General features: G+C 37.1%; 2 protein-coding genes across 9 annotated transcripts; both read left to right on the top strand.

The window, feature by feature from the left end:
• Nucleotides 1-452: 452 nt before the first annotated feature.
• LOC135682509 (uncharacterized) lies at nt 453-12,927 on the top strand. Of its 8 annotated transcripts, none has more exons than XM_065197488.2 (14): nt 454-1,437; nt 4,247-4,579; nt 5,279-5,334; nt 5,735-6,052; nt 6,744-6,907; nt 7,360-7,401; nt 7,619-7,725; nt 8,030-8,188; nt 8,620-9,321; nt 9,758-9,837; nt 10,889-10,990; nt 11,479-11,580; nt 11,881-11,920; nt 12,419-12,927. In XM_065197488.2, the coding sequence occupies exons 1-13, from the start codon at nt 588-590 to the stop codon at nt 11,884-11,886; spliced, it is 3,021 nt and encodes a 1,006-aa protein (XP_065053560.2). In that variant the 5' UTR covers nt 454-587; the 3' UTR covers nt 11,887-11,920; nt 12,419-12,927. The 8 variants fall into 8 exon arrangements, with proteins under 8 accessions (XP_065053545.2, XP_065053560.2, XP_065053503.2 ...); XM_065197431.2 differs by having other exon boundaries at nt 454-2,202; XM_065197473.2 differs by lacking the exon at nt 4,247-4,579 and having other exon boundaries at nt 453-2,202.
• A 2,075-nt stretch (nt 12,928-15,002) lies between these two features.
• On the top strand, nt 15,003-21,638 carry LOC135682599 (COP9 signalosome complex subunit 4). The gene is made up of 9 exons (XM_065197564.2): nt 15,003-15,186; nt 16,263-16,414; nt 16,634-16,737; nt 17,354-17,507; nt 17,952-18,187; nt 18,848-18,933; nt 19,497-19,612; nt 20,078-20,162; nt 21,192-21,638. The coding sequence occupies exons 1-9, from the start codon at nt 15,030-15,032 to the stop codon at nt 21,314-21,316; spliced, it is 1,215 nt and encodes a 404-aa protein (XP_065053636.1). The 5' UTR covers nt 15,003-15,029; the 3' UTR covers nt 21,317-21,638.
• Nucleotides 21,639-22,582: the final 944 nt, after the last annotated feature.

Genomic DNA, 22,582 nt, shown 5'->3' with positions numbered 1-22,582 from the left:
TTCCATAGCTTTTTAATTACCCAAACACAGCTCATTATCTATGTTTATCTCCCTGCTTGATGTACAAAAGTATATTTGGTTAGTTTACAGTAGTATGGGCTAGATGCCCTGTTTTGCAAATTGCCATGGGTTTACCCATCCGGTACAGTAAAAATAGGGCCTACGTTTACGCGGATTACCCGCATAAATCATGGTAGTTACATCCATGGGGAAACAAAAGTTGGTTTGCCATTACAACTCTGTCACCTGAAATCGCTTCGCAGGTTTTGCTATGCCGGGATGAGCTGTTTACGAAGAGTTCTGAGCTCTTTGTAAAAAGCAAGGTACAGGACTTTGCTTCCACCAGCTTTCATTGACTGACATGAATTATCAATGTTGCCACCATGAAAATCAGTGCCAAAGCAAATGAACACGGGTGACCTTGACCGAATAGCCAGCCTTAATTATTCATAGTTTTTTTAGCTAGCTGAGATCATCCTCCATGCAAAGCCTATCAACAAATTTCAAGCTTTGAATAGCTATAATTTGGCCTTATATTATCGTCTTGTAAATAGAAAGATTTTGTGGTATAGGGCTGTGCTTTCAAAATGAGGGTATTTTGTATATCCTCGGTCTTACTTCTACTATTTGTGGCGAGTTTGTCTCGAGCAAGGCCGTTAGCAAACGAAAATTTCATTGACGAGGACAGAAATGTTGAGAACACAATCGAGAATATTATGTCAACTGAAGATAAGTCAGATGATAGTGACAGCGATGAAAACGACGAAGATGCTGATGAGAGATCAACCGTTGACGAAAAGTCAGATGAATCGAGCACAGATAAGGATGAAAGCACTAAGGCAGAATCCAGCTCAGATAAAGATGAAAGCACTAAAGCAGAATCCAGCTCAGATAAAGATGATAGCACTAAGACAGATTCAAAAGAGAAGTCTGAGGATAACAGTTTTACTGGGAGTGATGATAGTGCAAATGAAGGTCTAAAGGATGGAGACGATGCAAAGAAGGAAAAGTCAGATGATGAAAAGAAAGATGAAGAGAAGAAAAAGGAAGCAGAAAAGAAGAAGAAGGAGGAAGAAGAAGAAGCGGAAAAGAAAAAGAAGGAGGAAGAAGAAGCAGAAAAGAAAAAGAAGGAGGAAGAGGAAGAGGCGGAAAAAAAGAAGAAGGAAGAGGAGGATAAGAAGAAGAAGGAAGAGGAGGATAAGAAGAAAAAGGAAGAGGAGGATAAGAAGAAGGAAGCGGAAAATCAAGAAGGGAAGGATAAAGACAAGAAGGATGATGCAGAAAAGAGCTTATCGGACAACGAAAAGGAGAAGACAGGAGAATCTAGTAGCAAGAGCAGCATAGAAAAGGGTGATGATGAAAAAGAGGATGACGATGAAGATGGTGAACAAAAAAGCGATGATGCAGAAGATGAAGAAGATGCAGAAAAGGAATCAGGTAAGGACAAGAAGAAGAAAGGAAAGAAACAGGAACAGAAAGGAGATGCTAAGCAAATTTTAACTTACCCAGCTGTTAGACATGGATGGGGGCACAGCCACCACTGGGGCCCAGCTCACATCTATAACCGGGACTACCCTTTCTTTGCCTACGGGTACAGTTGGGGATGCGGACATCACATGCACGGAGGACATAAGAAATCTAAAGTAGGAAAGAAAGGAAAGAAAGGAAAGAAGGAAAAAACGGCTTTTAAATGCAGGGATTACGTTCTTATGCCTACTGCATACTTCGTTCCACCAGTCAGCGCTGTGTCCCAACCACAGCAAGTTATTGCCAGCTCTAGACAGATAATTAGTAAAGACATTGCTTGCGACGATGGAGATCGTAAATGCGCAGCAAGGCAAGTTATTGGCAACATGGCAGGAGGATCTTTGTTTGGAGATGGAATGGGTGGCCTCGGATTGGGTTTCCCAGGGGTTCCCGGTATTCATACAGGTCTGTCTGGTTATAACATCGCCGGCGGATTTGGTGATCATGGCCACGGCGGTGGACATGGCGGTGGTAATGGCGGTGGTCATGGCGGTGGTCACGGCGGTGGTTTTGGCGGTGGTTTTGGCGGTGGATTGGGTGGTGGTTTTGGTGGAGAAGGAGGCTTCGATGGTGGATATGGCGGTGAAGGCCATGGATGCATTGATAACTGTGACGGCCTCAATTCCGACATTGGAGACGACGCTGGCGGTTACAGACGAGAATTCACACCAAGCGGTGAGCATGGATTTTCAAGTTTTTGGTCTAGTCGTGACAGTATCCCAAATAAATCAATAAGCAAAAGATGGGGGCCATATGGGGATCACAGTGTGGTTGATCCAGCCGGCTTTGGTAACTTTGGTTCATTTGGTGGCCCTATTAATTACAACCCGGGTTGGTTCACAAAGGAAGCTCTGATGGGTGGTAACTCTGAAGGTGGCTGGAATAACGGATGGGGTGACTTTGGTTCACATAGATATGGACCAGGTGCTGGATGGGGTGTTAATTTCGAAAATGACTGGCATGCAAAACATAAGGTTCCAGGAAAAGGGAAAAAAGGTGAGGGCCTATCATTTTACCTTACCTCACTTGACTTGAAGGGGAAAGATGCAAAATCGACTGCAACTGACAAAAATATTCGACAAAAACAAACTGTGAAATTAGAGAAACAAAAGTCTTGATATTGGTGTAACTTGTGGTTGTTTGAGAGTCTTTTTATTACCGTCTTTGCTTCACCTAAAAGCTCACAAATCGTCTTGAAAAATTTCGAAACATTTAGTCTTTCTTCATGTTGCAGTTTTTACATGTTTTCAAAATAGGGAAATCAATCCCTCAATTTAAGAAAGAACAGTTTCAAAAACACTGATGAAAAGAAGTAAACATTTCTCAATTTTCAATGATCCTGCAAAGTAATTTTCTACTAAATCTAGATATAGTTAGATGGTAGCAATGTACGTAAGAAAACCTTTCAAGCAAGTCCTCTGTGAAGTCAGTGTTACCCTCTTAGTGTCTGTGAGGTAAGATTTGATAGTGCCTTTGTCTCGTTTCCAGTGTCAGTTTAGTGCAAAAAGATTTATAGACGTCCTTTGGATACATGCAACCGAGGTTCGCTTGATGGTATAAACTTGACTTCTTTTTAATACGTGGAGAGTACTAGAACAGGCCATCTTTTAACTTTGATCACTCTTTGAATTTTGACGGACCCTGATCTGAAGAGTCTGTTTACGATGCAACACCCTATAAAAATTACTTCTGAATATATAAGTATTAGAAATAGCGTTTACCGCCCTATATAACTTAAATCGAAAAGCAGCTTCCCTTGGTGGCATGTGCCCTTAGGCCAGCTGTTGTCCATGTCTTTATACAAGTGCGTGATCAAGCTTCCTTGTATGTTTGTGTGTCTGCCAATCACTGTTTAAAGATAGTGACTCCAGTTTCTTTGAAATATTGTGTGTAACCGTAGCTTCAGTGACGATTAATCGTTACTTCCACATGACCATTATAAAAATCTGGTCCTGCTTTAAATGGTTAAATGATATTATCATTGACAATTAAATTCAAGGGGCATGTCACGACAAATCTTGCCACAAGCATACAGAAAACGCTGACTGCTTCTGTATTTCATTGTTTTTACAGCTTTTGAAGCTTTTGCTAGCCTTTATTGACTATCTTTTTGCCAAATGAACTCATTTTATAAGAAACAATCCGCAGAATGCTGTAGGCCCAGTTTCCAGAGATGATCAACCTTTGAAATACTCAGAGCGCACAACAAACTGTTGGAAGCGCAATGCATAAACATGTCAAACTTCTATCACACCCATTCTTACCTTTCTTGCAGAATGGGTTTAGTGGCTTTAGTATGTATTTTAAGCATTTCTTACAAGTTTATAAACATCCTGATTGCAAGTAGGCCAAGCTTGTTGTATGATCTTTATCCTAATACGGAAATCAGTTAAAACAGAAGAAGCTGCTCCTAATTATTTCACCCTTGCCCACCCTTTCTAGCACTGTTCTCCACCCCTCCAGAGGTGGAAGTGATCATAAAGACATGCCACGACATAGCTTGTCAGAAAGCTCAAGGTTTTAAATTTGTTGGAATAAGCCCATTTAAAACCCCTTTAAACCTTTGGTTACTTATCATTCACTACATTACAAGCAATCCCATTAAGCACCAGTCTCAAGCCGATTTCTTATTCCTGTCCTTGGTACCTTGGTTCATTTATTCATGTCCATGTACACGTGGTCTAAAGTGAAAATGCTACTTGGCACTCCTTGATCATAGAAACCACCGAGAATGCAGCAACACGACAGGACATCGCCATGCCAGAAGAACAATCCATGATTGACGTGAACAACCAAAGACAGCTGATTGGCTCATTGGGTGCTAGCACTGAATTTGCTGACAATGTTGGAGGTATGGGCCTGGGCCATCCAGGTGTTCCCCATATGTCATCTGGAGTTTCTGGAATTCCCGGTGAATACTCAGGACATGGTGGATTCGGACACGGATGGGATGGGGAATCCCCAATAGCAAATGACCATGGCTGGGGCTATGGAGGTGGTTATGGCGGTTTCGGAGGAGCCGGTGGGCACCGAAGAGCAGAGGTCCCTGCAGGTAATAATTTAAACATGCCCCCCTGTCGGCCCCCAAATTGTCACTTCCTACGTTCAAAGTCGAGAAAATATAACCCTCTTAGGGGTAAAATACTCGATATGAACTCAAAAAATTTACCGAAGCTTGTGCATTATTGAAGGAGGCTTCCTGCTTTTAGGGGAGGAAAGGATATTTTAATATCTGATAACCTTAAGCTAGCTTGAAATGCGACCATTGTCATTATCAGGTTAAGATGGAGTGAATTTAAAGTGCTTTTATTTTTCCGCTAAAGCTTGCGCAAGTACATGAACACAACAGTTCAAATGCAGCATCCATATGCAAATCTTTTCTGTATTTATTTCAAGGCATGCTCCAGGTTGCACGCGCCCTGTACTATACACTGAAGATCCGCAATGAACCAATCTTGGCCTACTTGCAGTCTATGGAAGCCATTCACGCATACTAATGTTTTTGCAAAGTGTAGCCTAACCTGATACCCGAAAGGCAGTGATTACCCAGTTGGCAGCAACATTATCCTTTGTTAAAATATTGTAGACAAAGTCTAGTAACTTTTTCAGTATGTTTTCATGACCAAGATGCCTTGTCTTCTATATTTACTAATTATTTTGTTTGTTTAGTTGAAGTGTTGCAGTGCAGTAACTTTGTGGTAGTAGATTTAAATATGGTTATCTCATGTGAGATCTTCTTTTGCATCAACAGATAAGAAGCAAGACATTGCCTATGATATACCAACTGAAGAAGCCGTCCCAGGACAAGTAAGTTTTCATTGTGATAACTAAAACCACAGATAAAAGTCACAGAACGAATATTACTCTAATATTAAACCTAGCAAGACTTAGATTAAGATATACAGGCTTGAACGGAGCAACCTCAAGAATCCCTACTAGGGACATTTCTAATTTCTTTTACTTGCAAAGCTTGTCTTTCATGCACGAAGCTTGATTTACAACGTAGTAGAAATAGTTAGCAAAACTAAACATTTACTGCTTTAACCTGTTGTGAACTGCTATCAACTTTATACTCATTTGCTTATGAGAATCTTTAATTTCATTGTATCTATTGCTGTCAAACTGTTTAACCTAATAACCTAATAACCTAAAAATCAAGCTGTATTTATGTCTGTCCTGTCTCATGTTTGTCTATCTTCTTTTAAAGTTACCACTTGCTAACGAAGACGCTGCTAACTTACTAAACAACCCCATTGAACGCTTACACTCGTTACCTGTGTTACCTAACGCCGAACCACAGCCATTATTGAATACTCGCCCAGTTTTGGAAATGCAACCAGCTATGGCCGAAACCCCCAATCAGGCTAATTTACCAGTTGCGAGTGACGATAATGAACGGGATTCAATGCTGCTTACAAAGCCAAAAAATGTTCACGTGCATGTTGCAGCACCAAATGTTGAAGTCGAGGTTGACTCTATGAAACATGGCCTTGTAGCTAAGAAACCAGTCCAAGTTTCAGCTAATGTAAGTCGATATTTAAGGCCATATTGGCAGAATTGTAGACTAGCTAGCCAAAGATCAAGATAGAACATAGACTGGCAAAATTTTAGACAAGTGAGCTAAAGATATGGAAGCTTGGTGAGGTGTATTGCCTAAGGAAAAGAAAGAAAATTAAATCCTTTGATGCAAAATTGCATGATAGGGATCAATCGGCGTGCCTGTTTCATCGCCATTCTCTACTTCAAATACTAACACCTAATTTCAATGACTAACGACCTGGACTTTTTAAACTACACAATACTTTTGCGAGTACGTTCATCCGGTACATCTATAAAGTACGCAAGCTCGGATTGGGGAGGGTAGATTCCAGGAAGCACAGAGCATAATACGGACTGAAGAGGCTGATATGTATTTGGAGGGGGAGGGGGGGGGCAACATGCTAAAGCTGAAAGCAAGATGTTTCATTGTATGGTTTTAGCGCATCCTCATGTCTCAGCCCCCTACCTCCACGGTCTCTGATTGGGTCTACCAAACTGTCACACGCAATAACGACGATGCATGGGCAAGGGGGTCAGGGAATCAGAGCTTTTGGACGTACGTACATGATGGATGCCAAAAACGTGACTTTATGCTTTTTTACCGCACCAGTCTCTGAATAATCATTGCAAAGCTATCTAACACACTGCTATCAAATCTGTTCTGTTTTTGACTTTAGAAGCTCAGTGAAATTCGAAAGCTTGTTCACGAGGTCTCTGCATCGTTGGAGAAGACTGGGGCAAAGTTGAATGCATTGAAGAGCGATGAAAACACAGAAAAGAGACAGATCACACCTGCTTACACCCCTGTTGTTTCAGAACCTGCTGGTGTTCCTCCAATCAGGCACGTTTTTTACTTGATAATTTTTACACAAAGCATAACTGGAATACAAATGTTATGGTGTTAATGAAGTAAATTTTATCATATTAGTTCAACTATTTCCTTTTGGTAGGATTGTTTTAGGGTTTTACAAAATCTTCTACTGGCCAAGTGGAGAAATGTCCAATTCAATGTCAATGCATTACATTTACAGTGTTGATGCGGAGGTGTAAATCATTTTTAGGACTTTGGTTTATAATTTCCTTTGATGCTCTTAAAGGAACCATTAGATGTTCCACGTTACCTAAGGATTAGCTTCATTCAAATTAGCCCTACTTTGTGCCAAGAACTCTATTCGTACAAAACTTTTTCATACATGAATCTAGATTTCTCTAACGCAAAGAGACAATGCTGCAGGATTTTGTGGTTTTTGCTCTTCGGGAATAGTTTTTAATGGAGGAATTTTATGTTTTTAGGTACCCTGTCCCAGCTGCTGATAGATATCCACTTGGTGCTGGGTAAGTTGAGAGCATTCTGTCAAATTATCATTCAAACTATTTGCATGGCTGATAGTACACATCTTTGCATCTGAATGAATCTCCGAGATCGAAGTTCATTACGATCATGATACAATTCAAAAAATCTAATTTTTTCTCGTATGCCATGTCTAAAAAATTTTGTGTTATTTCTCCTTGTACAATTAAAATTTTCTAAGCTATGGTTTATAATTTACAGACATATCTGGCCCTCTTCCAACTATGGACTTCAATATGGTGGACCATATGCATGGAGCAAATCAAACACACCAAAAAAGCCAAAGAAGAGCAGCAAGAAGAAGAAGTGTAATTTCCTTTTGTTCTTCTTTTGCTTTTGACATTTCATAAGAATAGGATAATACAAAACAGCACCAATCAGAAAACAAACAGGACTTCTTGTACTATCCCGGTCGTGTTGGCCTTGTCATAGCAATTAGATCTTTTCTCTAAAACAAGTCACTTTAAAGCGATCTGCTTCTATTGGAACAAAATATTGATTAAGCAAAATGTTTTCGAAGTATTGATGTCAAATCACAAGTAATTCTGCTAATGCTTACTTGCTTAGTTGCAATACGAGACCAGCATTGACTGTTGCTCTCTCCTCAAACAGCTCATCACACAAGACGATCAGCTGAAGAGACCAAGGATGCCAAAGCAACCAAGCCAAAGACAAATGAAAAAGGAGCAAAGGAGACCAAGAGACAATTCTTGGCAAGCCCCTATGGTGGACATGGGTTTGGCCGTGGATTTGGAGGCTTTGCACATGGAGGTATGCTTTTCTTTATAATGGTATATCTACAAAATGTATTGCTAATATCTTGTCATAATCACCTAAAAGGAAATTGTAACAGACGCTGCTTCTATTAGACATATAAAATCTTTAAACTAATCTGAAAAGGCGCTTGGCAGTCATTTCAGTATCTTAAGGGATAATTTCAAGCCTTTTAATGATTTCCTTTTATTTTCTATTATTGGCTGGTTGTTGTTAATTAGTTTTACATCTTCTTGATAGTATACCATCAAAGTATATGATTGTTATATTCAGAACGTTTGGTTGTTATGATCACAATTCTGACACTATATACTGGCTGACTGTTATATCGCTATGTCATTAATCCCAATGCAGGTATGGGGGTTTTAAGGAAATATTTTATAAAGAGGCGTCATATGAATTTTTAGATTCCTTATCCTTTCTTGCAGGACTTTATGGTGGACACTTAGGTGGATATGAAGGACATGGCGGTTATGGAGGATATGGCGGTGGTCTCCATGGAGGCTTTGGCGGCATTGGCGGCATTGGCGGCATTGGCGGTGGATTGGGTGGTTATGCTGGCCATGGTGGTGAAGGCTACGGTGATGAAGGATACGGTCATCACGGTGGGTACGTGCTTGATCACTCTCGTGGATATGGCGGTCACGGCCTTGGGCTTGGTGGCTATGGATTTTCACCATTTGCTGCAGTCTCCCATGGTGGCTACGGACATGGATTCGGTGGAATGCATAGTGCATATGGCCTCGGCGGCCTAGGAGAGCACGGCTATGCTGGCCATGGATTTGGAGGACTTGCTATCGGTGGTCATGAAGGCGGATTTGGTGGTCACGAAGGATACGGATTAGGCGAGGGCGGTTTTGGCAGCCACGGAGGATTTGCTGCCGCTGGAGGCTTAGGCGGATATGAAGGTGGACATGGCGGCGTCGGAGGTTTTGGAGGTTTTGAAGGTGGACATGGCGCCATTGGAGGATTAGGCGGTTATGAAGGTGGACACGGTGGCTTAGAAGGCCACGGTTTTGGAGGCCATTTGGGTGGTCTTGAAGGCGGACACGGATATGGCCTTGGAGGAGAAGGAGGACTGGGTGGTTATGGCGCAATTGGCGGCCTAGGCGGCAGCTTCGGACGACAAGGTACTTCCTAATGCAGTCTTGACCTTGTAAATTTCATCGTTCTTTGAACTTTTATATAGGCCTAGTATATTTATATACATTTTTTAATACATTTTTTGTATCTAATTCTTTAAGGAGGGTTGTCCCTCAACAAGTTGACTTTCAAGGGGCCCTCTGATTTAAAAGCATTAATTACAATATAATTTAAAAAAGAAACAGCTTTTAATTAAATAAACTTTAAAACATTTTTTACAATATTTAAAACTTTATGAAGAATGTAGTTCAAAATTACAATGAAAAACAAACGGAAAATCAGTATTTCTCTAAATAGTTTTCTTAAAACGATAAAGAGAGGTTGCCTGCTTTGACTAGGCTGACAAGCATCTTCCACTAAGCCATGGCATAGAGACAACTCCTCCATTTCTTACACATAAAAGTGAAACCCAATCTGTTCCAGGAATTGCAAGGCAAATGGCACCAGAAATGGAACAACCACAACCTGTCCCAGACCCTTCTGGCTCAATGTTTAGATCACCAGTAAGTTCACCATATGCTATTTATCAAAGTTTACTTATCAATCTATTTCTTATTCATCTGACTGCTTTTACATGCAAGGCTAATTAAAGGCTCTTGAGCAACCGGCATGCTTTGCGGAGCTTTTTTCTCATACGATAAAAAGTGGGACTGTATTTTGTATTTTCATGCAGTACGATAAAAGGCCGGTTTTGAAAATATAGTTGCAAAGCATGCCGGTTGCGCCAGAGCCTTTATCTTGATATTTAAGACAACCAGATAATTGACACTGTACGAGAGATTACCAAACATCCCTTTTAGTTGCTACTAATTATAGGGAAATCATCAATCTGATACCAGGCCAAGTGGAGCTAATCCCAGTGAAATTAGAAACCACTTTATCACTAAAACCAAAGACAATCCAGTCATTTAAAGGCTTTTTGCTTATTTTGTATAAAAATAGCTGAAATCTTTGGCAGACCATCATCCAAAAATTGTCTAACAGATGTAAAACTGTACTGAAATTTCTGGGTGGCTTACAGAAATAAAAACATTTTTTCAAATGGAAAAATGCTTGCTATTTCATTTACAGAAAAGAAGTTCTCATTTCTGTAAGGTGCTTGATGTTTACCCTTACTAGTATGACAGAAAGTAGTGGTGCATAACTAAGTACATGTTTCAAACTTACCATTACTTTCCCCGTTTGAAGATTAAAGGCAGTCTGTCCCATCCGTGATTGGCTAATCGTAACTTGAAAGCCTCGCCTTAAAAGAGGGTCTTCCTCTGCCTTTTTGGCATCTGACAAGAATTATTGTTGGTGAACACGACAGAAAATGCATAATCTTTATGTCATCGAAACCGACTTAAAAGTTTAACACCAGAAAAAATTTCACAATAACTCGCTTAGGGAGAGTACACTATGGTGGCTTCTCATTCTGATTGGTTATTTGTGCAAAAAACCAACGCCGCGTGAATCATTGCCATGAAAAGAAGTTCTGAGAATAATGGGGACAGACTGCCTTTAATGAAAAATCCTTTTGGCAAGAATTAGTGTGACAGTAGGTGTTCATTCTAGGCTGCAGTTCCTGCCGTATCAGATTATACTAACAAACTAACTGACGACAATCAACAAAAACTTGATGTAGTAAATCGTGATACTTTGGGTACAAATAACATGGTATGTAATGACATAGTGGTTGAAAACAAAGTGTCTGCAGAATGACTGTCACATAATTCGACTTCATGTTGCGATTTAAGTTGCAATATGATAAGTCAACTAAACTTAATCACTTAATCATAATGGACGCACTGAATCTTGAAATGAATTTTTGACTCAAATAATTTATTTTATACACTATTATCTTTCCTCCTGATATATGTACTAGTGAATGTGAAACACTAGGAGTTCCTAAGCTTTAGGGCTTCAGAAACAAAGCAAGCCTGTCGCCTTTAACAGCGTTGTCGTGTGTGAGATAACCTAACTGCCTGATAACGGCCTTGCCACTTTAGGCAGTCGAAAGTATGCAGATGTCTTAATTGATTCGAATTTCGTAATTTTTTCTTTTTCTAATTAAACTAACAATATTCTACTATATCAAAACTTTGTCAAATGTTTTGTTATCTTTAGTTTTTATTGTTATTTTTTTCCTTTTTATCTGTTAATAGTTTAGTGGCTATGGAAATATGCCAATGAATTTTGGTTACGGTGGAATGAGAAAATCTGAAATTCCAAAAACTAAGGACGCCAAAGCAGTCAAAAGCAAAAAGGTACGCTTGTCAACGTTTCTTCCCATTTCCCAAAACACTAGTTCTCAGATTAAATTTCGCATCAGATTGAAATAAATAATGAAAATTGGAGATTTAGAAGTTATCCTCTGCAGGCCCCCACTGCTCCACTTTTTGTCTATGCATGGCCTAAGTTTTGTTCCACTGTTTGTCTTTCAATTTTATTGTTGTATGTTTTGTATTTGTTTCTTGTGCTGTCGGTTTCTCTAGTATTAGAGACATTGCTATTGTCTGGAAACTGAATTACTTGCCAGTTCATTTGTCATTTTGATTCCATTTTAGCAATAATGCTCTGGCTCTTAAACACAAGAGATGATTCATGGTGAGTTTGCAAAAGCAAATAATTTGTCGCCGTGTTTGTTTACGATATATTTACTAATAAGTTACTTTTGTTTATGCATCTACATATACTTTGTTTGACGTAATCATTAAACAATTCCACAATTTCTTTCAATTCCTGTTACTTTGCAACAAAGGATCATTGTCCAGAAATGTCCCTCAAACGAAAGACAATACATAGATATAAACTGGATTTCACATGCAGTGCCACCCCTCAATTTTCCATTGGTAACCGTAACAAATTTTACGATGGACCTCTTAAAAATGCCTCACTTTTGATAGCAGAACCTTAAAGCACTAGCTTGAGCCTATTCACAATTTCACCCTATTGCCCCGTTCCCACAACATTCTCAGTAGATCACTTCTAAAGCCAATTTCACCTGCTGCAATTTTTCTTGCATCTGTGACTTTTACGTAGTTTTGCATTCAAATTCAAATGTTTCACATTCAAATGATGATTAAAGATTTTTTCTTGTCGTAGTTCATGAAGAACTTGTTCCAACTGCTGCCAATGGTGGATAATATTTCGGGCTTGAATTGCTTTTGCTCCGTGAACCTCATCCAAGAATTGAACAATAATTGTAATATAATTTCGCGATTTTCTTTTCTAACAATTGGATAGTCTCTTCAACATTCCCTCTGTTTAAATTCCATGCAACTGAAAGAAGTTTCTTGGTTGCAATCATTATTATTGTTAGTAAAATTGCTTCATTGACCTGAGGAAAGGACACTTTTGACCTCGATTGTCCCAAAATTATCGACCATCATGTCCTCCACTCAACTATAGCTCATAATAATTATTTTATAATTACGAAATACTGTACCAGTATTTTTCTACGCAATTGTATATTATGTGTTTATGGCACAGCTCTCTGTACAGAAATTTCATTTCTATTCACCGCGAACAATCAATATTTGCTTATTAGCAATTTATTTTGTCAGAGCAGAACCTGATATTCTCTATAAATCTAATTTAGTTAGAAATTAGCATTTTATCGAGTTTCTCTTTGCCTTCATCTGCAGCAGAAAGGAGATTGATTCAACTCTTTTGTAGCGAATCTAAATTTACGCTAAACGGTTGCAATAAATTTAAAACTCGGCTCATTATTCTAGCCATATTTCATAGTCTTGACCTCTCCATGGTATCATATGCAAAACATAGGGTACGAAACAATTAGAAAAATCAATATATGCGTTTTCTAGATATTCCAAAGCATAATTTATTATCCATTATTTGCTCGCAAAATGATATAGGCAGGGTAAAAATTCTCGAGGACGGCTGAACATTTATTTGTTAAAGACTTAAGTGAATATTCTGAAACGTAAAGCCCAAAGGAGCAGCCAAATTGAGAAAAATAAGGGTAGTCTTGGAAGGACAAGATCTTGAATTTCACACGCGATTTTGTGTTAGCTGCCAGGCTTGGATCGAGCATACGCCTAAATTATAATTGTCTATTGGACATTTTTTTCTAAGGGTACTTGCTTCCAAAACATTTTCTTAATTGCCCAATAAGTTAAATAAAGCCCATGAAAAAAGTTCGTTCTTTCAATGAAACCATTTTTAGGATATTGAGATCTTGTTCAGAGCAATACCTAAGCGCCCTTTTGCTAGCATACGAAAATAGATATTTTGACTATGCTCCAATTCCTAAATAACAAATTGCATGCAGCATAGGTTCCAAATCTTTGATTGGCCGAGCGACCTAAATTATCCATACTTCATTCAAAATTCAAGAATATGACAACAAGCGTGTCTCGAAGCTAGAGTTAGGCCTGTTTTGGACGTTTTTATCACTACCCATAAAAAACGTGTAAAATGTGATGAAAGATAACCTAAATCTTTTTTTAAAAATTGAATCTTTGATAAATTTATGAAAAAACTGCCGTTGTACTCGGTCAAAATTCTTCCGCGAAGTTCTTCGTCAGTTACGAAGGCTTGAAACTGTCCCTTTCAAACCCTTATAATAGTTAGGGGGAATGGATAACATAAAAAATTACAGTTTTTAATCCTTTAGAGCTGTTTTATCTACTTAACTAACTAAATATGAACTTACCTTTACAAGCCACTGTTTACATCTTTTCTTGTCGGCATTGATGCTTGTGTTACTGACGGGGAAGAATCGCTAAATTCCACTGAGAAAAAATGCAGTCCATCTTTCTCTCAAAATAACTACAATTGTACAATTTCTCTTGCGCTCAGGTACTTTATATATGTGTTTTAAAGGCTTGAAGATCGATGAGAAACTCACGTCCACTGATGTTCACTGCTGCGGCCTTGTAAAAGCTGACGCCATTCGTCAACCATGAAAAGGGCGGGAAAATGAAATATGTATCATTTACGAAAAATTACTTTGCTCAATCTTCAATCTTCAATCGTTAACTCCTAAAGGCTATACAACCAATCTGGAGTAAAAAGAAAAAAAATGGAAAAGAAAAATTAACTTAGAAGTAGGATTAATACCATTTCCACCCAGCGCTCCAGTTTGCTGATTTCTACAAAATGTTGCATTTGGTTTGGTTCAACAAATCCAAGCTAAGGTTGGCTATTGCCAGAGTGGAAGCGGTGTTAATCATAAACAAGGGATAACAAAAGGCTAACAGAAGAGTAAAAATTGTCTCTAATAAGTCTATACTAGGGTCCAGGTGTTGGTGGAGGCCACCTTCACCCACTGACGTGGACGCAACCATTCTGTAAGCATTCCATTTTCTTACATTTTCTTTGATCGGGTATGCTCTTGAATCTTTTTCAGAAAACCAGAAACTGTCTTTACGCAGAATAGGTAATTTCCATAAATCAATGCATTTTGGCAAGGATTGTAGATCGCTCAGCCAATCAAAGATTTGGAACCTATGCTATTGCATGCGATTTGCGAATGGGCATTTGTCCACATTCATAACAGTCGAGAAAACTCCTTTCCTGACGCGACCAGACATTTACAAAAAACAACTTTAATATTATTGCAAAACTGTTTTCTGAACTGAAATTTCTAAGAAATACGGCAATTGTAAGATGTCCCACAAGGACGCTATTTGGTGTCTCAGCTTTTGAACTCAATTCATTATGCGAGCCTCGTTTGGATTTTCATTTGAAAATGGAGTCTGACTGGGTGACTGCAGAACTCCAAGCTCTTTCTTGTAGTTCTAGTTCGCACAAAGATTCCGTAGAGAAATATAGACAGATACTCCAGCAGATACTCGATTCAGCTGAAGATAAGGTTGTTAGTGGACTGCAAGTTTTTATAAAAACAGGTGAGTTACTTCGCGAGGAAAGTAGGCCGCCTCTTTTTCGCCTCTTTTTTATCACTGTTTAGGAGAATGTTGCTATCACTTTCATAAACAGACTTTCAGGTGATGACCAAGATGATACATTCATTTGAATTTGCAAACATTGAAACTCCAGTATCTTACGAACTTCCATTCTTTGACTTCTTTTCTAGGGTAAAAATCTAACTCTCTTTGAAGTCAAAATCCTGTTTTACACTTTTGTAAACTTACTTGTAGATTTTTTTTATCTACTTACTTAAAACTTCAGTAATATATCCCTTGATGTTAAAAAATCATAGGGGATGCTCTCTCTTTGATTAATTTAGCTACTGAGAGAGTTCCCTGGACTTGTTAAGTAATTCCATCTATGCAATTTATCATATTCCTTTGCATCATGTTTGTATATTGATTGTATTGATGTCCAGTATTGTATTATAATTGATTTTCCTTTTATGTTGTCCAATTTTCTTGTTGCTTAATCATTTATTTGCAAGGTTATTTTAGGATTAGCTGTATTACGTGGAAATTAAAGTATAAAAAATAAACTGGACTGAATCTGCCCTAGGGTCCAGGTCTAGAAAAACTTTATGGTTTCCACATTGTGTAGCTGCAGGCATTTAGAGTTTGATGTTTAGGGCTGTGCCAATGGGACCAAAGTTGGCTACAAGCAAATTGTACTTTTTTGGTCGCATGTATTTATCTATAACAAAACATTAAGGTGCAAAATGAGATGTATATATCAGCCTTTTTCTTGCACATAAACATTGAGTGAAATTTCTCAAATCCTTCAAGCTCATGCTAGCATGTAAAATAGATGTTAATGCATCTGGTGATGAAGTTTTTCTGATAAAACAATTGTTTATTTTTCTACCTAATTGACAGTCATACACAGACATATTCAGAGTATATTATTGTAATCTGAGAAATCATTTAGCATACTCAAAGACTTTGTTTCAGAATATTTGTTATATTAATTACCAAACTTTTGCTTCTCATATTGTTGAAATAAAGTACTCTAGAATGTGTCAAAAAGATATCTTAAAGTAATTTTTGCTTCGTAGTTGCCCAAGAGAGTGTTAGTGTTGTTGTATCAAGACAGTTGATATCAGATATTTGTGCCAAGCTGCCATCATTCAAAACAGGAAATACAAAAGCAATTTGTAATTTTGCGTTAGAAAAATTGCAACCCAGAGCCATTGCATTTGAAGAACAAGTAAGGTTTTAAAACCTATATGTTTCATTGTAATTTATAGAATATAACATTGATCCAGTTAGCAAGTTGATGAGCACAATATATTTTACAGAAACTTTTGCAAATTTATTTCTCAAGCAATCTTTTTGTGATACAGAATTTTAAAATTGCTTTGAAAAAAGCAAATATTTGGGAATGCTCTTTTTCATTTAAGTCTTATTCATTGCATTCATTTTTTAGCTTGTAGCAATCCGCCATAAATTAGCCTCTTTATATGAGCAAGAACAGGAGTGGAGAGCAGCTGCAAAAGTTCTTGTTGGTATACCACTTGAAGGAGGACAAAAGTATGGTTTATTCTTGAGTTTTTGTTTTTGAAATTTGAATATAAAACCATCTTTAACTTTCTTTTGCCATTTCTTGAATAGATATTTGTGCTGATAAATATTTTTTAGTTTGTTTATATATGTATATAGATATATGTAAGCAATCATGTCCTTTACTTTCTTCTTTGTTATCCTTTCTTCACAGCATGTACTGTTTCTTATATGTCCAGATTTATTGTATGTTTGAATTTCTGTCTATGAGGTATGGGTAATTGCACTATCAAATACTTTTTGAACAATTTATGTGATATTGGCACAGATTTTATATTTTATTGTTTGCATGGGGCAGACATCTTTGGTTTTCTAAAATTATAAGAATGAAAAGAATTGCGTTACTTGTGCCAACTTATCACATAAAGATTCTAAAAAGATTCCCGGTGTTATTGTACTCAATAACTGAATCCTTGTGTAGTGTGGCACTTGTGAAGTAAAGAATAAAATGATTGTTCAAAAAGGAAAATGAATTACTTTCTCCTAGCTTGCAAAAGGAGCTGCTGATGCAATAAACTAGTCATTGTAACATGCAATATCTAAATTTTGCTGATTAACTTACTTCATGTTATCATTTTTTTATCAGGATATATTCAAATGATTTCAAGTTGGAGATTTATTTAAAGATAGCCCAATTGTATTTGGAAGATGACGACCCAGTTCAGGCTGAGGCATTCATTAACAGAGCATCAATACTACAAGCTGAAACAAAAGATAAACAACTTCAGATTTTGTTCAAGGTGAAAAATCATTCTTTCTCATGTATTTGGTGACCACAGTCTAAGTGCAAGCAAAATGAGAAACCCTTAATGGTGGTTTTTTCATGCATTGCAGACTTACATAATTAGTGATGATTTTTTATCCTGAATAGAATACTATCACTTCTGAGATATTTCTTATATGCATTCAAAGCGAATGGTACAAATTTATATATTTTGTTATTGTCATTTTCCTATTTTCTATCGTTGATACTTTTGTGCTCATATCATTTTTAGAGATATTGTTAAATCAAGAAAATAATAACCATTCGATTGATAATATTGGTTATTCTATTTTACACTCTGATCACAGTGAGTCCTAGTCTGACTAAGGGGGCTATGGCAACCCTACCCTATCCTGGTGCAACCTCTGGAAGTTAGCTCTCCCTTGAGTGTGTTGTAGTGTTTAAAGAATTCTTGTTTCAGGTTTGCTATGCAAGAGTTCTAGATTTCCGACGAAAATTCATCGAAGCAGCGCAGCGTTATGTAGAATTGTCATACAGCCCGCTTGTTCATGAAGAAGAGCGACTAGAGGCGCTGAGGCATGCGCTGATATGCACCATATTGGCCTCTGCGGGGCAGCAGAGGTCGCGAATGCTTGCTAATCTTTTCAAAGATGAGAGATGTCAGCATCTACCTGCTTTCGAAATCCTAGAAAAAATGTAAGATTGTTTTTCTTGTTGTGATTTAATGTACAACCAACACTTGTCTTTCATTCAACAAAGAGTGATTATTTCTTTGATAAATCAAGAGTCCGTAAAAGTATTCATCCATTTATCTGGACGGTTACCCTTAGGCTTTGAAAACCTTACGATCACTTCGTAGCAATTCTCAGTTTTTAAATATTTTCTAACGTTCAGTTAAGTGTAAAGGCTAGGGATTTGTCTCATAGCTTTGTAGTGAAGTAGATCTATTAGAAAACCAAACTACTTTGAACCTCAAACCCACATCTCGATACCTTTAAATTAATATCAAATCTTCATGGCGACGGAATGAGTGAATAATATTGGTAAACCTTGATAATTTGTCTCTTTCAAACCATTCCAAGTCGATTTACTCGTTTACTATTCGTTAAAATCATATTTTTACACTTAAGTTACTTTTTCTTGGGTTAGCAAAATTCGCCTTGTTTAGGTTATCCTCAAACTTAGAAAATGGTATCTGTCCATTAAGTTCTTTCTATATTTCTGTTGTCTGTTTTATTTTGACAATAATCCTGTTTCCTTTTGACTAGGAATCTAAGAATTCCCTTCTTTAATTTTTCCTGTAATATTTCCTATCTGCATCTATTACCTACAACTTCAATTCGTCACATTTTACAGGTATTTAGATAGAATAATCAGAGGGCCTCAGCTTCAAGAGTTCGCTAATCTTCTGGCTCCTCATCAAAAAGCGACTACAGCAGATGGTGAGTTTAAGCTTTAATTTTACCACATTGCTCTTTATAAATTCCATGCTTTTTATGGTTTTCAGGTGAATTAAAACTATTATTATCAAATCTGTAAAATATCATCAGTTAGTTATGGATGTAAATACTTAATCAACAAAATTCAAACAATCTAGAGTAGAGTATTGTTTTTTATGTGATGATCTTTTGATGATAATATAAATTTAGATGTTATTCCATTGGAATGAGCTATTTGGATAGTTTTACATCGTTGATATATGATTTTATGGTCAGTTTTATAAGACTATTCATAATTATGTCAATGTGAAAATTCCAAGCTTCCTGGATGGCCATGTTGATGATATGTTTTTGAAAATAACTTCCGTATTGTAGAACGTTTTTGATAATGTTAGATTGGCCATATGGGTAAGATTTGATAGTTAAAAAACCTCTAAAAAATTCAACCTTTTATGATATTGTTCGCATATGAAATCAGTCGATGGCTTTCGTATTGAAACCACATTCTTTTTGGCTTTTAATTCTCTCGAATCAATGCACTGTTATATTGGTTTTGTACTGTGCAGGGTCAAGCATCTTGGACCGTGCCGTTATTGAACACAATTTGATTGCCGTCAGCAAGTTGTACAATAACATTAAATTTGAAGAACTAGGTGCTCTTTTGGAAATCCCATCAACAAAAGTGAGTAAATTTGCCAAATTTGTCTTTTGCTTATTTACCATGTCACCTGATAACCACGTGCTTTGGCTTTCAAAGCGTCTTTTTAGCAAAGCTTTAATTTTGATGATTATTTCTATGACGTAGAAAGCTTATCGACAATGGTTTTTCGCATGAATGAGGACGGTTTAATCAAATTGTTGTCATGTAAGTTTTTCTGATACCATGTCAAAAACAAGTTAGCTTCATTTTTTTCCTTAATTTTGATTTTGCTGCATCCTTTCACTCTGCTGCTCTGTCTTTAAATCTTCTGTCCCAAACAGTCGACAATTCAACTTTCTACAGAATGAAAACTTCCACCACAGCCATTGAATAGAACGGTTGAATTTAAGTCGAGCCTGGTATAAAACGATTTCATAGGTTGTCAAAGTAAATTATTCCTCGATCTAATGAAAAGTAAACATTGATCATTTGATTTTTGATCAACAGGCTGAGCGAATTGCTTCACAAATGATATCTGAGGGAAGAATGAGCGGATCCATTGACCAGATTGACGGGTTTCTACATTTTGAAGGTTTGTTCAAACTTTTTAATTCGTGTAATTCAGTCCAGCTGATAGCAGCGAAGGGACCAAAATTGTGTGTTTAACTAATTAATGTTATATTTATCGGAATAAACATTTTTCCAAGTAGCAGCAGAAACGTTTGTCTCTATGGTAACTGTAAGGCACAGCAGACTATTCACATTGTTTTTGTCAAAATAAATTGAAGAAAAACTGTAGAAAATGAATGTATTTAACTTTTTGGTCAAATTTTTGCTAATTTGTTAGTTAAAAACGTGCGGATAGGGCAAATTGATCGAGAAATAACGAATTGTTGTGCTATTACAAAATGGTAAAGCTGCAGACTCTCTTTCTATAAGAAGACTTTTATTAGAAACTTAAAATGAATCAGTTTATCAAGCTATGATATCAAAAGGCAGTATCATAGAAGTGATATCTACTTTGTGGTAAGCAATGTGGCATTCAGACAGTATTTTCAAAATAAAATTGATTTCTATAGAAATATATCAGATTCAAGTAGCATGTCTCTATGTTCAGATAAAATTTATTTGCTTTTTAAAACGGGAAAGTACTGTTCTTCTTAAGTGACTCACAATGCTTTGGTTAAGCAATTATATAGCAATCTCAAATCACCTTTGTCAGTTTATCACCTGACATTTTAAGGAGAAAAAGAAGGAAGAACATAGTCTTCTCTTATCGTCTTTGTAAAACTAACAACAATTGAAAATATCCGAAATTGCTCGTTACACTAAAGCCTGTTTTTATCTCAATGTCATCATAAGGGACAATGTAATCATCAAATGATATTTTTATCAATTTCAAAAATTTTTATAATCAATGAAGCTGTGCGTGTTGTACGTCGAAAACGAAGAAAATCTGATGCAATAAAAAAACGACTTTGAACAAGAAATAAATATTTGGTACGATGAGAGCTATGGAGAGTTATGCTCGAAACGTCGTTCCAAATAGTCATTTCTTGTACAAAGTCGTTTTTTTATTGCATCAAATTTTGTTCAATAATTTGTATGCTTGATTCTACAGCTCAGCAGACACTTTTGTTTTGGGACAAACAGATCCAAGGTGTCTGCCTTCAAGTTAACGATGTTTTGGAAAAGATTCAACAGCAGGTGCCAGAATGGGCCAATCTTCCGATGGACACAACCTAGTCAAAAGCTGGCACATAAACACCAGGGATCCCATTCGCAGAAAATAATACTGACCTTTATACAGTGAAAAATAACTCGTCTAATGTTGACCATCAAGGAAAATGATTGTAGTTGGACGATATGCTTTATCGTTATCTGTTAATTGTAATTATAAATATCACATATAGTTATGGTCTTTTTGGTTTCTCGCTAGTCTATACGACCCCTGTAATATCTTCTTGTTGCAAAACTGTTTAATGTACGTCATTTTCGTAGAAATTGTAATTTGTTTCTAGTTTGTGTTCAAGAACAAATTCTTTTCACCATCTTACAGAAGTCTTTCTTCGATTTAGCTTTTATGCCTAGATCTCTGTTTTATACTGTAACTAGTACAATTTCGTTTGCTTTATAGTTCGGGCTTTTAACTCTAGTGCATGCGTGCTTCTGTTCTTCTCTTAAGAGGAGTTTGACTTGCCCTCGCAGTAGTACGAATGCTTTACAGATTTAACAAAAAATAGACTTTTGGAAAGTCTAGAGGAGTAGAATAGAGTTTTGGGTTAAATTTTCTTTCCGTGAATACGCTTATTCAGCTCTGAAGCCTGCCTCCTGGAGAAAGACTGAACAATATCATTTCACATTATACGTCATCAAGTATACGAGCTACGACAAGGTCAACTTTGTTCAGAGTATGGCTTTTTAGGCCCCATTTGCGGTCAATTTTTAAGATTTATGACGGAGAATGTCTCCGTCTGGCAGGAGAAAGCGAAACTCCAGATCTTTAATGCGAATATATGCGGTACTGCATAAAGTCGCTTAGAGCAAGTACCTTGCTTCAGCTGCTGCCGAACACAACATTCTTGCAGATTCTATCAGATTGGCTTAAAAAGAAACAAAAAACTATTTTCTCATTTAATCTGATCCACAAAACTGAATTCCGCGAAACATGTTTTCACATGGATCTGTGAAGTCTCGACTTTTAATATTCCACGAAAATAAATTCTTGTGAATTGTGCATAAAACATATCCGCCAAAATTAACTTCCTTTATGTTTTAAGCAAGTGTACATGGGCGTCTCCTTTTATCCTGAATTCATTAAATCTTGTGCTTAGAATCATATTTTTCATTTTATCCAACTTACCAGGAGATTCGCTTTGCTAGGATGTTTACTAAGCTGGTCAGATTTTTTATATCTCTTGTAGATCCCTCTTAATGGAAGCAGACTACAAAAGCTTTTAGATTCATAAACTTAGGAATTTTCTACAGTCGCAGGCAAAAGAAAATTTTCGT

This window comes from Rhopilema esculentum, chromosome 17 (genome assembly GCF_057945365.1).
Source record: "Rhopilema esculentum isolate cy_ngs chromosome 17, ASM5794536v1, whole genome shotgun sequence".
NCBI classification, from domain to species: domain Eukaryota; kingdom Metazoa; phylum Cnidaria; class Scyphozoa; order Rhizostomeae; family Rhizostomatidae; genus Rhopilema; species Rhopilema esculentum.
Note: the sequence above shows the minus strand (reverse complement) of the source record. Positions and strands in the feature narration are given on the sequence as shown.

Bases quoted from the DNA above. Each gene is read 5' to 3' on its own strand.
- LOC135682599 (XM_065197564.2), top strand. From the start codon at position 15,030: ATGGAGTCTGACTGGGTGACTGCAGAACTCCAAGCTCTTTCTTGTAGT. The intron at 16,415-16,633 runs GTAAGGTTTTAA...TTCATTTTTTAG, and splicing joins CCATTGCATTTGAAGAACAA to CTTGTAGCAATCCGCCATAA. The intron at 20,163-21,191 runs GTTTGTTCAAAC...TTGATTCTACAG, and splicing joins CGGGTTTCTACATTTTGAAG to CTCAGCAGACACTTTTGTTT.
- LOC135682509 (XM_065197431.2), top strand. From the start codon at position 588: ATGAGGGTATTTTGTATATCCTCGGTCTTACTTCTACTATTTGTGGCG. The intron at 9,322-9,757 runs GTACTTCCTAAT...AATCTGTTCCAG, and splicing joins CGGCAGCTTCGGACGACAAG to GAATTGCAAGGCAAATGGCA. The intron at 10,991-11,478 runs GTATGTAATGAC...ATCTGTTAATAG, and splicing joins CTTTGGGTACAAATAACATG to TTTAGTGGCTATGGAAATAT.